Source organism: Harpegnathos saltator, unplaced genomic scaffold (genome assembly GCF_003227715.2).
Source record: "Harpegnathos saltator strain DR-91 unplaced genomic scaffold, Hsal_v8.6 scaffold202, whole genome shotgun sequence".
In the NCBI taxonomy this organism is placed as follows: Eukaryota; Metazoa; Arthropoda; class Insecta; order Hymenoptera; family Formicidae; genus Harpegnathos; species Harpegnathos saltator.
The window spans coordinates 1927248-1946968 of record NW_020229987.1 but is presented as its reverse complement, the minus strand read 5'-3'; the positions used below and the strand labels follow the sequence as shown (position 1 = coordinate 1946968).

The 19721-nt window shown below is 45.1% G+C and overlaps 1 protein-coding gene across 2 annotated transcripts in view; it reads right to left on the bottom strand.

Annotated features, from left to right (window-relative positions):
- The window catches only part of IRSp53 (Insulin receptor substrate 53 kDa), a 109026-nt gene that overhangs the window by 34837 nt on the left and 54468 nt on the right, over positions 1-19721 (bottom strand). For both annotated transcript variants that reach the window (XM_011145733.3, XM_011145732.2), the window contains exon 4: positions 18421-18513. In XM_011145733.3, coding sequence (XP_011144035.2) covers positions 18421-18513 — 93 coding nt within the window. The remainder of the gene's footprint in view (positions 1-18420; positions 18514-19721) is intronic.

Genomic DNA, 19721 nt, shown 5'->3' with positions numbered 1-19721 from the left:
TCCTAATGTTTTTAAACGTTTGGCAACTGTTGTGTGATCAACTCCTAATGATTCTGCAAGTTCATTTTGCGTCTGACATGGGTCTTCATCGAGTAATGCTTCCAATTCTTCGTCTTCAAACTTTTTCGGTGCGCCGGAGCGTTCTTTATCTTCAACATCAAAATCATTATTTTTAAAGCGTCTAAACCAATCTCTGCATGTTGTTTCCGACAGAGCATAATCGCCGTAAGTCTCCACAAGAATTCTATGTGCTTCAGCTGCAGATTCTTTTTGAAAAAAGTAATGCAGTAAAATTCCTCGCAAATACTCTTTTTTTGCCACGAAATTCAACATGTTTAACGCTATGAAAAAATATGTTGTTTACGCTTCGGCGGAATAACATATAATGTCACTTCGAGCTTAATGGTGGAACTTCACGATGAAGTTGGCTGTAGTATTGCCTGATGCAAAAAGGTTAAGATAACACCATCTATCGGGAAACAGCGAAAACTTATTCAAATCCCCAATAAGAATAAATAATAATCCTCTTAAAAAATGATTAATCTATGTATAAGAAAAAATTTATATTAAAATCAATAAGATTTGTGTTATACATATAACATATAATTCCTCCAACTTTAAGAATAATATGTTTATAATATTTTCCTCTTAATTTTAGAGGAATCCTCTGGAGATCATATATAAGAGTAAAATCCTCTAAAATTTAGGTAATTCCGCTTGTTCTGAAATTACCTTTTTTGGATATACAAGATAGAGGGGGAAAAAAAGAACAGAAAACTTTTCTGCTAAAAATAAACGTTTACTGAAGGTCGGTAAAACGCTCCTTACAGTGATTGCAACAGAAATATTTATGTTAACATTTCGCTTAGAGACAAAAGGATCGCGAATTTCAAAAGTTACCAATTATCGTGCGCCAAGATGACGAGACGGCAATTAACAAAATATCGTCGGTTATATCGTCCGGTTATTCGCGACACGAGTTTGACGCGGCTATGATTTCGCATGCCGTAGCCTGGTTCCCGTTTTCGGCGTCGAGACGTTATTATTAGTCGCGATATTATTGTCGCCGCTGTTAAGCAGCTAATTAGTCGGAACAGCAACGTAATCGAGATAATGAAATTAATTAACTTTCGATGATCACGCAGCGATTGAATCGCGCGCCGTTTAATTGGCGCCTCTCTTCCGCGCATTTTACGAGGTTTGTTGATTCACTATACTGAACGACGTTCATTATTAAACGTACGCGCGACTAAACGACGCTAACACGGCAACGTTTCTGCCTTACAAACAACACGGCGACAAATTTGCGAAATAACTACATAACAACGGCAGCGGCAGCAGCAGCAACAATGCCAATGCCTCGCCGTGCATCCTGCGATTCGATTAAAGCGGATTAAATCAAGGTCCAAACTGGATTATCGTATTGCCTCGCTAATTAATGATAACGCCATCCGATCCGCATTTTGCACAAGTTACAACGATAACAGATTCTTATCGTCGCCGCGTGTGTAAACTCACAGAGAGACAGACTCGTCGATTTGCTCGAGTTCTCCTCTCTCCCCGCCCTCCTCCCCCCCCCCCCGGGAAAGAATTGAACGATTTGACACAAAGTTTCGCAAGTAATTGTCACCCGACCGTGAAACAAATTGTCGTACGGGAGCGTCACGTGGATCCGTGCACTTCGATAATGCACGCTATTCAGCTCGACTGATAAATTAAAAGATTTCCCCGCATTTCATATTAATGGCGCATCCAAATGTATCTACGTTAATATTCGAGACACCGTAAATCCCCAAATATTTCAAGACGTCGCGCGATAATACTCATTTGATTTAGAAAAATTGGATCCAGACGTCGTTTCCGGTGCGGTCGGCAACGCCAGTTTCCGGAATACTTCGCGATCGTAACGCGCTTATAGCCGCGCGCGTCTGTATGCGGACATATACGCGGGCAATAAATTCCGCCTGTTCGGGAGCGCGCCATAATTTCTTCGCCCGCTACTTCCCTTACATGATACGACATTACCGTTCCCGAAGCGACGCTGTATTCCACAAGAGAAGAAACCATTGCAAAAATAATTCGATTTACAGCTAAAATTAGACTTTTTGTGTAAGATAAGTCCGGGATAGATAGATATTTTTTTTAAATTGGAAATAATACTTCTGTATTATTGCAATAAATGATCAACGACATATTAACTTAGTAGAGGATAATATTTAAGATGCAGAAAAATTTTTATGAAAAAAATTCATGGGACGCCAATAATAACGAAATATTAAAAATATTCCTTGAGAGATAGATGGGCAGATGTCCGGGTTAGGCAAATGTCACATGTGAAGGGATAGTTGGTCATGCTTGTAATAAGATAGAAATTTAATATTTTACATCTTTTTATTAATTATTAACTTTTTTATTAATCTTATTAATTATTAATAAAATGAAACATTTTCTTCGGTTTCTCGTAGAAACCAAGGACAACATTGGAGAGAAGATTGAAAAGTGACAAGATAGAAAAAGACCTTACGGGCAAAATTATTTATTAAAGAGAGAAAAGAGAAAGAAATCTATTCGTCATCTTTAAACGAAACAAGAAGCTGTATAAAATGTACTGAAGTTTTTGATGTCAGGTACCCAGGAAAAAAATGATAGTCGAATAGATATCGGATCGACGTCTTTTATCGACGTCTAAAACATCTAGAAAACGTCGATCCGATGTCCATTGCTTGTTATTTCTGGCTGAGTAGGCTGCTCATCTAACCCTGATAAAAATGAACCATCTATCTCGTTTGAAGAGTTCGCGTAAAGATGTGTATACCGCGTGAAACCTAGTCTCGGTGACGAATTTTGAGGTGAAGTACGCAAATACGATGTTTTTCTAGTCGTTTAAGCCTAGGGCTACTGTTGCAACACAAAACAAACCGTATTGGCAAAGTATTTTTCCGAAACGTGTGAAACATTTTGGAGGTTAATAGAAACATAAAACATTTATTCACTCACAATAACAGTGTTTTTGTGCATCAGGAAGAGACACGCCTACTCGTGGTACATCCAATTCACAACTGATTGATCAACGCTGACGCCTAGCACATCAACAAAATTACGACAATTGACCATCTATCCCTTATGCCCATCTATTCCGGACTTACTCTAACTTATTTTCGAAGATGTCCGATGTACAAATATAATATATTAATATTCTCAAGACCCGAGGACCTTTCCATCGGCCCCAGCACTGAGAGAAAAAAGCTTTTGTTGGGTTAACAAAACACCAATAACCGCAACAAATGGTTCATGTTATGTTAATATAGGACAGCAAATGACTCTGTTGCGATAACAAATGATTTGTTACTTTAACCAACAATTTTATATTGAGAACAAATGTGTTGCATCTCCGGCAATGTATATTTTTTAAAATTACAAGTAACGAAAAGTAATTCGCTGCGGTTTGATTTGTTCCCCGCACAATTATCAAACAACAAACGTTCATTTGTTGTGACGACAAAAGTCTTTCTCGCAGTGAACGAAGGGAGACAGAGGATCGAAGAAGTCACGAGGGTAGATAAAAAAGGAACATTGCGTTCTCTCGGCTGAAGAATCCTCGAGTTTGAATCCCGAAAATTTTTGAAACACTGAAATCTTCGTCACGAGCTAACGCGGACGTAACTCGGATTCTCAATCGGTTCCTTGTTACCTCTAGTCATTATCCGCTTTGATCGTTGGATCCTCGTCCCGGGATTGTCTTAACGATGTTCCTTAACCGGTAATAATCCACCGTAATGTAATTCGACCACGTGACGGCGCAATCCCACGTTAATTAGTTCGAGATGGCCGAGCCAGCTGAAAACTGTTTGTCTTGGCCCTTCTTGCTGGGGTGGGTCAGGATGTTGTCCCAGCCTAACCCCATCCGGAATCCCTTCCTTCCGCTCCGAGCTCTTCACCCCGTTCCCCTTTCCAGTCGCCTCTCGTTAAATTCCGCAGAACGAGACGCTCAAGCCGGTTAAGGCAGAGGGGATGCAACCGCTGCCGGCTAAACCGAGGGTGCTCCAATTTGTCTTAATTTTTCGCGCGCGCCGCTGACACCCCCAATTATTCTGCAGTTATTTTTCCGAAGCGCGCCGTTCGTCAGAGGGATGCGGAGGGATACTTACCAGGCGGTTTGCAGCGAAAAAATATGACGAGAATTTTTATTATATAACCAAATAAACCGAAATTTTTTGTACACGATGAAAAACATGTTTGATACATACAAATCGTTCGACAAATAAATGGACGCCAGAAAAATGATTACTGTTGTTTGAAAATTCGTTCAATCGAGAGCTCATGTCCTTCCGTCGACGTCGGCGCGAATAACAAAAGTATCGGCGCATTCGCGAAATTCCCAAGATGCAAAGATGAACCGAAGCATCCGCTGATCCGAAGTATCGATCGCTTGTTAAATCGCCACTGCTGCGCGAATCTCTCTCGTCTCGCGTCGCTCTCCTTCAGGAGAGAAAGCGGGAGATCCCAGCGCATCTTTGATCAAACGCGCGTCAAAGAATACACGAAATATGTTACGAAATGGCAGCGCGGGCGGCGATCTACCCGCGTCGGCGAAATCGAGCTGCGGGGAGGTTTCGGTATTCCAAAAGAGTAACGACTCGTGTCAAGAGGGTTACTGGCGGGCGCAGAGGGCAGGGGTAAAGGGGCGAGAGGCAAGGTGGATTCGGAGGATATTCGCGAGATAGAGCTGTCAAGAAGAGGGATGAAGTAGGCGCGTAGCGTCCTCGTACATCTCCTTGTTTCGTTACTCCGAGGCTCGGAATAATACAGGGTGTACCGAAGATCAACGTACTATCTGAGACTGATCTCGCCAATTCGTAAAATAAATATGCGCGCCTGACGACCTAGAGGATGCAAGTTCAGAAGCTCACTTTCGCCGGTGAAGCTTTCGCGAAGCGTCGCGGAAAAAGACGCGCGCTCGCTCGCCAGATAAGTTAAATAAATGGCCACGACGGAGAGCGCAATCGGATTGGAACTTGTATACGAGATATCGCACAGATCCTCATCCTTCATTAACGAAAATGCGCAAACTTTTCACGTGAAATTACGACGATTTCTATCACGCGTATAGACATATCCGCGTTGCCGCATTACCTTCCACTCGATTGTTTTCAACATAAACATTTGAGACCTCCGATGTAACTTTCCTCGCCGTGCGACTCACGAAAATTTCGCTCTGTTATCTAGTATCGATATCTTATCTCATTGAAAATTATCGACGAGTAATTTTACACATATATTTAGATACGATGGAACAATATGATGTCTCATTTCGTATTGTAACATGTATTATTTTATAAAATTGAAAGTTCCCTTTATATTCAAGAAAAAAGTATTTTATTTGTAAAGTTATTTTTCCCATAATCTCATATTCTACAGCCTTTTACAGAAAAAGGATTCCTTTTTCGATAAAGTGAATCATAAGTGATTCATTTAAAATTTATTAAATACTATTCTAACTATTTTCCTCTTATTTCAAGAGAATTTCCTCTTATATCAATTCATTTTCCTCTTATGTGAAGAAGAATATGTTGATTTGAATGTCGACTTCTTTTGTTCAGTCATGTTCTATCTCCAGACACGAACGAAAAAATAATCATATGCTTTTTAAAAAAAGTATATGTGTTGCTGTAACATATAACAAAGATAATTTATCCACATTTGGTCAAATACAGTTTATAATCTATTGCAAGAAATTGAATAATATATTCTTTCTTTTAACTGTTTAACTGTTTTATACAGTTGGTTATGATGAACATCTTTGTAGCTCTGAAGTCCATAACAAAACTTATTTGTTATGATGATCCTATTTCATTCGTGCCTACTTATTGTAATTAATTAGTATAAATTAATTAGTATTAATTAATTAGTATAACCTGTAAGAATAAAGTACAGTAAGAATAAATAATAATCCTCTTAAAACAAGATTAAATAATCTGTGCATAAGAGGAAATTTATATTAAATTTATATATTATTTTATATATTATTTGTATATTTATATAATTTATATTAAATTTATATAGTATATATTAAATTTATATTTATATTAAAATCAATAAGATTTGCATTATACATATAAAGTATAATCCTTCTAACTTTAATAATAATATATTTATAATATTTCCTCTTAATCTTAGAGGAATCCTCTTGAGGCCGTGTATAAGAACAAAATTCTCTAGAATTTAGATAATTCCGCTTATTCTGAAATTACTTTTCTTTTTATATAAGTCGTTCGAGTATAGAAACAATATATATATATATATATATATCTTTGGGTACTTTAACTAAATATTTATACAAATAGTAAAGTTTCATTATTTTTATAACAAATATTACATTGCTTTAATTTCAATATCAGAAAGTTTTTGATGTATTTACTATATCTCTGTTAATAGAGATTAAAATTAAAAATCAATTATTTACAAATTAACATTGGTGCGTCGCGCGTCACAAAAATACTAGAATATAATTTCTGCCAACTTTGAGCGCAAGTTACCCCGCTGTGAGGCGGAGGATCCCGTCGCGGGAAACGAGGAAAACGCGGCGCGGTATATTGTGGATTACAAGCGAAACCATCTGCTCGGTGATAAAAACGTCCGCGGCGCAGCGGCGAGAAAAGCTTACTTTCCGAAACGAGATAGGGGCAACGGCGGCGGAGACGGCGGAGGTGGCGGTGGAAGTGAGGCGCACGTGGGGGGTGGCAGTGGTAAGAAGATGGGTCGCGCTTCGGAATTTAATCTAAAGTAGAATCACACTCCCCCGAGTAAAGCTCGCTTACACTTTATTTTATTTCGCTTTATACGTTTTCGCGTGCCTCGAATGGCGGCGTTCCTCAACGCCGTTACAACCCGCGGATCCTTAGCACTTCCTGGGCCCTCTGGATTTCGAAGCTCACGCGCACCGAATACCCTTTGAAGGGCATTTTAACATTCGGCAAGGTTTTCTTAGCTCGATGTAATTTAATAAGAGTCATAAGTACGAACAGATGTTCGCATCTAAGGATATGATTCTTTGAAGTTTAGGGCGCTTTTGAAATTTTAAATCCGCGGAATTGTAGATCCTCCTTGATATTTCAGAAGCTCTTCCCGGATCCTCCAAATGTTTCGCGAAGCTTCGCGAAGCTTTCTAAAACTCCTATCGAATCTCTGCTGAAAATATGAATATGAATTTAAGAAATTGAAATCTCACGAATCCATGAAATATGGAATATCAGACCTTTAATTTTCAAAAACTTGTTGACGTCTCGGAGAACAACGAAGAAGTGGATGTCGAAACAATTAAATGCGAGAAATTGCATTTTTCTGCTCGCACAATTAAATACGCGGAATTATTTTCATTGCGAATTTTTGAAACGCACGGAATTCCGTCGGCGAGGAATCTTCACGGAAAAGTTTCGTATTCGAGGCCAATAAATCTTTCGGTAAGGTAGAGGAAAAAGACAGTGGGGGATCGGGGGTTACGGGTTAAGATCGATCGATCGTCAAAGTGCGGAGACGTGTACGTCGCCTCGAATATTCTCGCGTGAATAGTCGTTTCCTACTGAGCATCTCAAAGTGATGAAAGAAACCTTGCTGGAGGATTAAGCACGATGAGCGGCTCGCAAGTGTTTCGTGGAAACGTGGCGAAGAAGGTTCGATCACCTCCATTAGGTTATGTAAAAAAGCCTACGATATATCAAGCTGACAATACTTGTGATGTAATTCTACCTCGACTATCTGAACCAAGTTATATATTAGAAAAATGTTTTGCAAAATATATTTGACGTACAATAGCAAGCTTTGAATCACGCGATATTTCTTTTCATTCTTTTTGTTTCGAAAGTGGACAGTCTGACAGATCCACGTCGTGCAAACACCAATCTTCGATACCGCTTTAAAGCGAGATCAAATGCAATCGGAACATTATTGGCAGCGCACACTCGTTTCGCAGAGCAAATTAAAGTAAGTCCGATTAAAACGCGAGGTCCGCGCCGTGCCGGAAATGACGCGACCGTTCGCGAATAGGAATCCACTCGCGGCGCGCGTAATTACGTCGACCGACGTTCGAAACCTCGCGCCGAGTTCCGACAGTCCGCGCAGTTCGATAAAAAGCCCAAAGTTGTAACAAGCCATAATTCAAAAGCTCCGAGTTGTAAGAGCCGCAAGTTTCGGAATTAAAAGTTTCCCGCGGATTCGGAATTATGAAAATCAAGCGGCAGGCAGGAATCTAGGTTTAGAGTTCCAAGGATCCGGGAAACTACAGTTTCAAAGCTTCGATGAGTTGTTGAAGAGGTTTAAAGCACCGAAGCGCTCGAAGCTAAAAAAAAAAAAACACTGCCATGCTCCACATATAGCCAGGCGTCCGAGGCTGGAAAATTACAACGTTTCGAGGTCGCGGGGATTCCGAGAGAAAGAGAGAGAGAGAGAGAGAGAGAGAGAGAGAGAGTCACATCGCGACTCAAAGCACGCGAGAGAAATTTTTGTTTCCTACGTTCGCGGGAAATTCGCGCGAACAACTCGACGACGCTTCGCGACGTTTCAAGAATACATTCTGCGAGGCAAGATCGCGCTTTCGCGACTTGCACGACTATGCAGAAATATAAGACTCGAGATAACGCGGCTGCACTTAGCGTTAAGCGCGGCTCGCTTCTACCGGCCTAGATGATCGCAGGTTCTGCAGGAGACACAAAGAGCTCGCGTTCGTCCGGAATGAATAAAGACGTCGGGCTTTCGCGAGGACGAGCGAAAACAGTCGTAATTGGCCTCTCGGTTCGGATAAATGCGTCTGGGAGAGAGGCCGGGTAAAGTGGCGAATCCGGGCGAATCCGGCGAATCGCTAAATTAAATGACATCCTTTTATTACCCGTCTCGTTTTCTTCCTTCCCGCTTTGCCTTCCCGTCGTCGTCGTCGTCGTCGCGACTTCTTCGTCTTTTCGCCTTCGCTTTAAGCGAACTCGTAACTCCCGTCGTTAGATCTTCAGCTCGGCTTGGCGCCGTCATGCAAATACGAGCAATTTAATAACGCCGCCGAGATATCGCGTGCACCGTTACAAAGTAAACATTCCCGCTGCACAGCGCGCAGCATTCCTCGCTACGGCGACGGTATTTACGCAGCACATCCCGTCATTCTTCGCCTTTCCAATTAGACGTACAATTTATTTCGGCCACCGTGGGATCCCAGGAGATGCAACTCCCCGCGCGAGAGTCGTGGTTCAATATTAGCGGCAGTTATACAGCGCTGCGAATTCGCGGAAAGTGGGACTTTAAATATGAAAACGTTACGGCACGCTTGAATAATGAAACGCGACCGTAAGCATCACCGAGGGTCAAAGTATATCGTAAAACAAGAAGAAAAACGATCGAGCACACAGTGGGTGGGGCTCGGTGCAATGCATATTTATGGGCGGATGGAATATCGCGAGAGAATTCTCTCTCTCTCTCTCTCTCTCTCTCTCTCTCTCTCTCTCTTTCCCTCGCTCCCTCCGCCTCTCTTTCTTCCTCTCACTTTCTCTTTCTCTCCCGCGAACTTCGCAGAAGCTTAAAGAAGTTTCGCAGAATTTAGAGTTCCGCGGAGATTCGTGGTATCGGGAATTTGAAAAGTTTCGCGAATTCGCAGCGCCATTTTTCGAAAGCTCCGGCAACGCTCCGCGGTCTCCGAAGAGCGCGTCGACGCTCCGAGGGTGTAAGGTATCCAAGTGTATGAAAGTGCGCATTTCTAAAGCTCCCCGCGGGCTAGACGAGGTATACGTAGACTGACATCTGCATTTTTGTAAGCTGCCATTCTCGCGAGAAAGAGGCAGGAGGCGATGCACGCGGGCAACGGGATCGCGTTCATAGATGCGCGCGAGTCGCGCCAAGTCAAGTTACGAAACAAAAGGGGTGTCGGTCGGGGGCGACGACGCCGACGCGGGGCTTGCGAGGCCCGGGCTGCGAACGCGCAGATATAAAGTGGCGCGCGGGGGTGCGCCGCGCAGGAATCTTCGGGTGCATTTCCATTTCAAATGCGTTGATACGAGCCCGCTCTCTCGCTCTCTCGCTCCGCGCTCGCATCTTCGCTCGTTTCTCTCGCCGAGTTTGCGAAACACGATGCAATCTCGCGTAATGAAACGCTCTTCCCCACCTCGCCCGCGGAGAGAACACTCGCACCGGATACTCGGAGGGTGCAAGGACGTTTCCGGCTTTGATTAGGGCTCGAGTTGGAGTCCTCCTCGTCTCCGCTCTTCACCTCCGACGTTTAAGCCTTTACCACATAGAGATGCCGACTTTGTGCGACGATTGTCAAAGGATACATCGAGAGACTGATGCGCGACACTCGTCGTCGTGAAGAAAAGGTAAACGCCGACTCACCCGCCGACGCGAGTGGATCTTGCCTCGACCGAATTTTAACACCTTTAGCTCGATCGCGCGTCCACAACTTTTAAGTTCGCAAATTCGCGAGGTGTCGCCAAACCTCCCTCCCCCTCACTCTCTCTCTCTCTCTCTTTCTCTCTCTCTCTCTCTCTCTCTCTCTTTCTCTCCAATCTCCGCGAAATATGGGCCCGACGACGTTATCGCGAGTCGCGCGATAACGCAATATGGCCTCGATGGTGTTTCCGTTATAATTTATATCGCGACTCGCGAGCGATCCTTTTTAACGGTTTCTTATCGCGCGACGGCGTTAACAAAAGCACTCGTTAAAGTGATTAACGACGATGAGATTGCACGCGGAGAGTATAGCCAGCCGCGATACAACCACGGGCGCCATTAATTGCGGGCTTTATTAATTGCCATCGTCGTGTAATTTGCTCGGCTATGGTATGCTATACGAGGGGATGGGCCGCGGAACTTGGTCGATTGCGCTCGCCTACTTAATTGCTGCTTTCATTAAGACCGTCATGTCACGTTCTTTCAACGAGACTCGCTCGATGCCGCCGCGGGGATTGCCGCCGCCTCGCCCGCTGATTTATGGATCCGCAGCGACTGTTTCAACCCTTTCGTCTGTGAACTTCAAAATTATATGGGAAAAGTTCGTTCTCGCGCGCTCTCGACATTTTCGCAGCCTCGACTCAGCCATCTTTCCCTCTCTTTTTTTTTCTTCTTCTTCTTCTCCTCCTTCTTCGCGAAATTTTCCACCGCGGTGTCTGCTCTCTTTTCCCTGTCGTGCATTATTTCTCTCGAGATACGCCCTTCTTCCAGTGAAAATGTCATTTCATACAATAACAACGAATTGCGAAAAAATTCCCCTTTATTCTACGTTCCCTCTAAATTGGGCTTTAATCTCCCCTTTCTTCCGCGACTCGTCGCGGCGGATAATTGTTTGGATCTCCTCGTGGAAAGAACCTCGAGACTTCTTTCTCTCTTCCTTCTCTTTTAAGCTCCATCCTGTTCCTTGCACGACATAGGGTACGCTTTAATTTCGTCGCCCCGTTGACATTTGTCGTTACGTTAATAGCACGAGACGTAATGAGCGTGAGGGAAAATTTGGCGACAGCGACGGCGATAGCGAAGAAAAGGCAGCATCGGGTCGGTTCACCGACCAAAGTCGCTGGAAGCGCTAACGATTCAAGTTTCGGTTAGAATTTCGCTGTGGACTTGGAGTGTTGTAACTTCATTGCATGTAACTGTGAGCGTGTCTGCGGCAAAGTGGCCACTTTCGTCGAAACGACGTTACAGGGAAGCCGGACAATTCAAGGGACGGCGACCGACCACGGGGCGGGGATCGGCGAAGAAGACGACGACGACGACGACGACGACGACGACGACGACGAGGACGAGGGCGAAGACGAGAACGAGGACGGCAAAGTAAGCCGGCTCGGTGCGTCTGCGTGCAGCACACGTTCGTCGCTCTATAAAAAGCCGCGTGCCAGCCGAATAGCGCTCGTAGACGACACGTGGTGAGTTCCGAAGAGAAACATTAGGAAGATAGCATCGGAAGAAACGAGGAAAAAGGAGAAGAGAAGAAGGAAGGGACCATGAGAGAGAAGCCATGCTCGTTTTAAGGATAAGCGAAACGGCTACGAGACGTGCTCGAGTTTACATATTCTGCCCGCTGGCGAGAGGGCTGGAAAGAGCCCGGAGGATTTTTCCAAAATTCCGCGAGCACACGAGCCACGGGCGAGGAAATTAAAGGAACGCACGACGAAAGCGCGTCGGAAATTGGGGCGATGGGGAGATAAGCTAAGGGGAAATTTCGTACACACGCCTGCACGCGAGAAATACAGAGAGAATTTCGGGGAATATCGAGGATGAAATTGGGAAATCTTGGGAAGAGGACGCGACACACACACACACACCGGAAATACGAGATACAGCTCCGTAAATTCAACGAGTCTGACAAGGAGAAATTGCGCGAAAAAGCAGTCTGGCCGAACGAGCGATCGAAGATCAGCCGCGCGATTCTTCCTCCTCCTCCTCCTCCTCCTTCTCCTCCTCATTTGGCTCCCCGCTCGCGCGTAGCGTAATGCGTCCCGCAGCCTTTCAGTCCCGCTCAGAGCTTCAGCATCACGCTCCACTCCTATTCACCTCCCTTCATTTCGCGGCACGTGTGTTCCCGACAACAAACAGACCGTCGACGGCCGACGGACGCGGCGCACGCATCCGCCCCGATATTCAAATGCAACAATAATTGCGCGTCGTCGCAGAACAAACACGCCCCGTTTGCACGCGAGAGTTCCGCTAAAGAGGAGCGTCGCGAGAGGAGAAGGAGCGCAGGGGCTCGGGGCTCGGGGCGGGAAATGGCGGTGGCAGAGCATCGTCCCTTATCACACGGAGCAGACCGGTCTGGACTTGTGTGTTCCATTATATCGCGCGATGCGCCGACCAGACGCAATTAAGTGGGAGATAGTGTTTCCCTAGACTCGACTCGACTCATCTCGCCTCGCCTCGACCAAGACCTCGCGCGAGCGAGTCCGCACGGCGGAGGAACGTGCCAGCTGCAAGGAACGATCCGATATCCTTCACGGCTCGTGCATTTCCCCTGTCTCTCGGTTATACCATCGCTCCGCACGCTTCGCAGTGCGTAGACACGCTCTCTCTGTTCTTGACGCGTGAAGCGTTCGCCCCGATGCGTCCGCTTCCACCGCCTGTCTCACGCTGTCCCTATCCGCCCTCGTGTGTCTGCCTTGCTCCGCCGCGAACCACCCCTCGAGCATTGTCCGACCGACACGCGCCGTATCCAACGCAGCGTGCGATGTTACTTTCGAAAATTCGGGAAATTACTTATGCACGCGCGATGCAGCGAATTTTCTCGCGATTTTTACCGCCACTCGCGCACGCGCGCGCGTTCATTGCCGTGTCTGAATAATTTTGCAAAAATGTACAATTTCTGGTGGACGGAGATTTTTGCTGAAAATATTGGGGAAATTGATGAAAAAGAGATCGCATTAAATAATACGCTACGTGTTGTGACACGTTATACACTAAAAAACCAATTTAAAAAAGTTCTAATTTGTTAAGATAAAGAGAAAATTTTTTGCATGTCCTCTTCTCTTATTTATTAATTTTATTATTATTTATTATTAATTATTATTAATTTGCAAATCGAAATACTCATATATACGACGCTATTTACATGCTGTTAATAATAATATGTAACGTAAGTGTTTGAGCTGATTGATTAGATTTTTTTATTTTGCGTAATGTCGTCTCCCGAGAAATTTATTCCCCGATTTATCTGATTAATATGGCTTAAAGAGCTACTGATTTATGAATCCTCGTAAACCCGTTTCTCTTCGATTCTTCCACCGAGAAGCAGCCCCTGGTATTATTTCATAAAACCCCACATGTCCGTCGCGAGTTTGTCCGGCCGACACGCGACGTATCTACTGCCAGCTGCGGCCGACTAAACGCGAGGTCGCGCTACTCGTCGGATCGCAGCGACCGGCAAAGTGAAACGTAATAGGATCAATTCGAAGGGAACCTATTTGCACTGCCGAGCGAGCCGACAGAGAATTGTCCTTGAAACAACGCGAGCGATAAATATCGTAAATATTCCAGGACCGACGTCGAAACATCGCTTTTCAATTTACATCGTGAAACATCGCGGAATGTAATTATCAAGGCGAAATTATGTCTGATGAGGATTTTGCGCTGTGAAATTTCCTCTCTCGGTCCTCGTCGCCGCCGTCGTCCGACCAACTTCCGGACGAGAAGGAAAACTCGACCGGAACCCCCCTCGATCTTCCGCTGTCGTACAACGAGACGGGTCGGGGGTGAGAAGGGGGACGGGAGGGAAAATAGACGACAGCGAGGGAAATCTGGGGTGACGTGATATTGGCAATTTCGCTGTCGCATTTTCATTTCGCCTCGCGCTAACATCGTAAGCCGCGAATTTTCGCGACACCCTTTCGCGGCTGAATAAGAGGGCGGTTTGGAAAGGAGGGGTGGCAAAGGTGGCCCGCGTAGGCGGGCAGAAGGAGAGTAACGGAAAACAGATTCCCCCGAGTGTCGGCCGTGCTTCCTGCGCGAATATATCCATCGACGTAATCGGCGTGAAGATCGAGACCGATGCGTTTCCGCGCTGATTTCCTCGCGCCGTCTGCAGAGATCTTGCGCGCGCGCGCTCGCGCGGCGAGTGGAAGTCTCAAAATTTCCGACGGAACGCGACAACTCAGAGATGCATGTTTCTAAACGCGCTTCGCGCGCGGCACAAGTTCCCTGAAAAATTCAACGCGTTACTTCTCCTCCGTGCATACACTCGCGGCACGCGCGAACGAGGCTTCCGCGCGCTTCACCGCGATCTTTAATCCCTTTGACATTTCATTTTGGACGTACACATCGCGCTCCAATTAGAGGACCGAAAACTCTGCCGGGCACCGGGAGAAATACCCCGTTACGCGAGAGAGAGAGAGAGAGAGAGAGAGAGAGAGAGAGAGAAACATGCGACGTGTATAATCGTCAAGACATGCGGAGAGGATAAGAAGGCGTTTAACGAGATGTTTGTTCGACTCGCTGTTTGCGAAGCACTCGTCGCCGCCGCTCATGGCGAGCGCGAAGACTTCCGGCGCGGAATTAAAGTTGCACGAAGAACGGCCCTCCCGACAGCCGGTGCGCGAAAAGCGCGGATAATAAGTGTGAGAAGCCAAGCTGCTGGATAATGCTCGCCGTGAATTGAAATCCGCGACTCTTACGCACGCATCATCGAGCGCGATCCCGAAATCATCCTTTGCTCATCCTTTGCAAATTGATTTTCTCGAGTCGCGCACGTCACGCGCATTCGTCCAATCATCCTTTCTAACGCGGACTGTACGCATCAAGGAAAAGATAAGGCCGATAATTAAAAGCGTAAAGCGTACCGGCTCTTTTTAACGTGTGCGTCGTAACAGGATCGTCACACACACATACACATACGCACATTAACGCATTCGGGAAAAAAATATCAAGAAGTCTGAAGAGATATCTGTGCATGCGGAAACAAGGAAGCAGGTGTACACTAGCAAAATTTCGCGAATTTCAGCTGGCCAAGGTCGCCCGTTAATCGGCGCCCATTTAAAGCGACGCCGATAATACAGGACCGCGTAATTTTATGCAATTATGCGTGTTACCAGCAGTCTCTCTCTCTATCTACCTGCTTCTCTCGCTCTCATGAGCGCAGCCGAAATTTAGGGGCGGATTTCAGTGGTCGTCTATATCCCTCTCCCTCCGCCCTCTTCTCTTCCCTCCCTCTCCCTCTCTCTCTCTCTCTCTCTCTCTCTTGTTTCACGGCGATGCGAGCGTGCGTTAATTCCTATTCGTTGCGCGTTTACATTATTATTAAAGCGCGTTTACACGGCCGACGGCGCCGCTGCCGTCGTTGCGATTCGCCGCCGCCGCTGCCGCCGCCGTGGAATTTTAATCCGCGATTCTGCCCCGCGACGTCGAAAAATGCGGCGATTAATCTTATAGCGATAAATTTGATGCTTTTAATCTCCTCATGATTCGTATTGAGTCATCGCGTTAATAATCGCCGCTGTTTTAATCCCAACGTGTTGTTTCATATTTCGTATGTGGCGTAAAAAATTGTTGTACTTTTTCAACGAACGTGTATAATCGTTGGATTGTATCGCGATTAAATTTGTACAACATGTAAATTCCTCGATTATAAATTTAATCGCCGAACAATTCAACGATGCTGAGTGGTGCATATTCGTGTGTCAGGCGGAAGGAAAAAGATGCGAGAATTGAAACAATGAATTTTCAATTGCACGCTCGTATACTTTATGTAATAATCATGATATTTTAATAATCGTTGAAATCGTTGAATTAGCTAATTGTTACCTACGATAAATTTATAGTACAGTAGTTTGATGATTATACAAATTTAATCGTGAGACGATTCATCGATTTTGATTACATTTATTTACATGTATTTATATATGTATATATGTATATAACTTATATACATAACGATAACATACTGAAATGAATATTAACATTTCGTGTGAATTATATTAATTATGTAAATGGACTATTGAAAATTACACCTGATAATTTTACACCCGATTATTAACGGCTTTATGTAAATTTGTTGTAATTTTAAATGTGCAATGTTTACTTGACATTTTATGTTATTCCGATAAACCGCGATATTTATTTACCTTTTTATTATTCCACGTTACATATCGCGACTGGTAATTTCCGTTTAATTTACGTTAACATCATTTCTTTAAAAGATTTCACATTTCTAACGTGAAGGAAACTTTATTATCGTCCTGGCAAAATGTGGAAATTAATATCACGTGTCAGCCGCGTCGGATGGAGAATCGAAGAAGACCCGAGGAATAAAATAATTAATGACGCGACGGAAACATCCGAGCAATTAAATAACAAATTGCAACAGACTGCGCGAACGCGATAAACAACATCTCCGCGCGCCCGGGTCGGGCGTTATTTGTAAAATAAAATAGCTAATTCGGCGGAGCGCTAATTAATTATGCTCGAAACAGCGGGGGCCACGGGCATTTTCGTAGTGCGCGGCCGAGTCGCAAATAACTCGATCGATGAATTTATTAATTCGATTAATTGAATCTCCCGTTTCCGCATCGACGATACTGCGCGATGCGAGCCGCGTGCATGCTAATGCATTATTATTATCGCGCGGCACAATTCACCGGAAATTTTCCCGCTAAAAATGATTCCTCCGCAGGCCGATCGGCCGACCGCGCGCGAACTGTTCCCCGAAAATCAGTCGGTCTCGTCAGCGGCGCGCAAAAGATAACTCCAATTAATCCGCTGTCAAATATCGTTGCGCGAGACTCGAGGAGGACCGACCGACCGACAACGAGCGATTTAATTGCACAAGTAGCGAGTTAAGTGACGATAAAAAGACGTACCGCGCGCACGCGCGCCAACGCAACCCCCCCCCCGCTCCCGTGCAACCCCCCTATTATTTCTATTGATCCGATTCTGGAGAACATTTGACGTAAACGGAAGAAACAAGAGATATTTGAAGTACGTGCACGGCTGCAATAAGGAGGATCGTTATTTGGAAAATACCGTGGATCAGAAACGAAAGATGTAATAATCAATTGGAGGAAGCTGCGAAATCCCGGTCGAGAATCCAGCCATCCCTGATCGGATTCCGCTTTCCCCTCGAGAACAAATAAAAGTTTGCTCGGTCGTCGGCACTTGGAAAGCTTCCTAAGACCGCGCCTTAGTCTGCTTTCAGAGGCTCCTGAGCTCGCAAGCTCCGCATGCGCAGGTCACCGACCTGTACTTAATACGTACACTTATCACGCTGCAATGATCTTGTTAGTAACTTTCGCTCATCGGCTCGTCGGAGCTCGGGGAGACTCAGGAAGGCGGGGGCTTTCGAGCTTAGGGACGGTTAAACGCGCTTTATTGGCTTTGGAAGCCTCGAAAAAGCCTCACCTGATTCCAGAGCGATGCAAAACTTGGCCGGCACTCGAGAGAGCGTGAAACTATTTTATTTGTGCTTTTGTTTGCGTGGAACGAATCGAAGAGCACGATCCGAAAACTCGATCGGATGGAAAAGTTATGAAACATAACTGTACGCGCCCGGATATTTTCCAAGTGGCATTCGAATATTTTTCAAGAATCGGCAGGTTATAAAAATAGATATAAAGAGGATGTAAAAAAATACACAAAATATGAGAAGAGAGGAGATATCTGTCGGACAAACATTCGGAACACGCGATGAGAAATGAAACTGATGGCGGGCTGGAGTGGAAAAAATTATTTTTAATGCGTTCCAGTGGCGCGTTGCATGTTGCGATAAGAGGCAGCTCGAAACGTCACCGAAATCAAAGTCAGAGTGCAAATATTAAATAACACCGGTGAGCCATAAATCATATAAATGTACGGTGTAAATATAAACGGGTTCTCATCATTATTTCCCTATCCGGGTTTAGCGAGACAGACCTGCGTGAGTTATGGCTCGTGCTCCCCGCGCGATACGAATTGATCGACTTCAAGTTTTTCACTCACCCACATCCTTGGAGCCGCCCCATGTTCCCAGCTGAGCTTGACGAGCTAATCGAGACAAAGCGTCGACGTAGACTCGAGACGCCGCCGCAGCTCCTGCAAAATTACCATTAATTGCAGATTTACCTCGTTATAGACTAGCAACGATGATATGATGAATCTATCAGATACCGATAATGAATTATCCATATAAGAGCATATCGGAGAATCTTGTTTTTTCGTAGACGATATTTTCTTACGGGGAAAACGCCACTGACTCTCTCTCTCTCTCTCTCTCTCTCTCTCTCTCTCTCTCTCTCTCTCTCTCTCTCTCGTACGTACATTCCGGATTTCTTTCCCTCTAACTTCATTTCCTCGGCCATTACCCTTTAAATTTCAAAGCAACGCTTCGGTTTCTTCGTATCGATTCTCAGTCTGATCTTTGTATCGAGAAAATGAACTCGACACAAGCAAATGGTATCGACGGAAAGCACGACTACCGAGCGGTTCAAAAGCAGCTTACATGTGTTCCTCTCTGCACGCTCCGACAAGGATGTGGAACTACTCTTCCGGTACCTCCGCGCGCGATTGCGCCGACAAAATAAGAAAACCGAACGAAGCCACTAGTGGTTATCAATGAAAAACGATCCCTCTTCAGGCCGGCACTCGTTAGAGGTTATGGAGCAGAAAAATTGGAACGATCCGAGGAAGAAGCGGCGAAAAAGGCGAGGGTGACGGTATATCGGTGGGAATTGTATGTTCCAGCTTCGCGGGTGAATCGCTCATAAATAGCGGGCTTTTGCGCTACCTAACGGACCCGAAGGATGAAAAAAGGAGGAAAAACGGAAGAGGGAGTTTGCAGAGGATGGAACGAGCGGTTGCTTGGACAAGGAGCTGTACGTGCTGTATCTCGGTACGAACGGACTCGCAGGGGCAGGGAGGGGGGGGGTTGAAGGGTCGCTTTATGGGACGCGCCTTCCCTCCCGTGATCATTCCCCTACGCCCGCAACCTCCTTTCGCACCCCCGAGGAATCGAGCCGTGCTCGAAACGCGTTTGTTATTTCATTAGAGCGAGCGAGAATTTTATTGGCTCACGAAACGCCAGGATACAATGTGTCTCTGCGGGTTTCAGGATTATCCTCACAATCTCGAGACATCTGTAGAAATACCTTGCTCGAGATTATATCGTCCTTCTTTTTCTTTCAATTTCAAAGTATTAAATTCGAAGTATTAAATATCGAATTTCTCCAAAAGGTTTCGCGCTAGCAGTTTTACTCGTCTCGTGTATGACATATTTGTTTATTGACTATTATCCTTGGTTATAC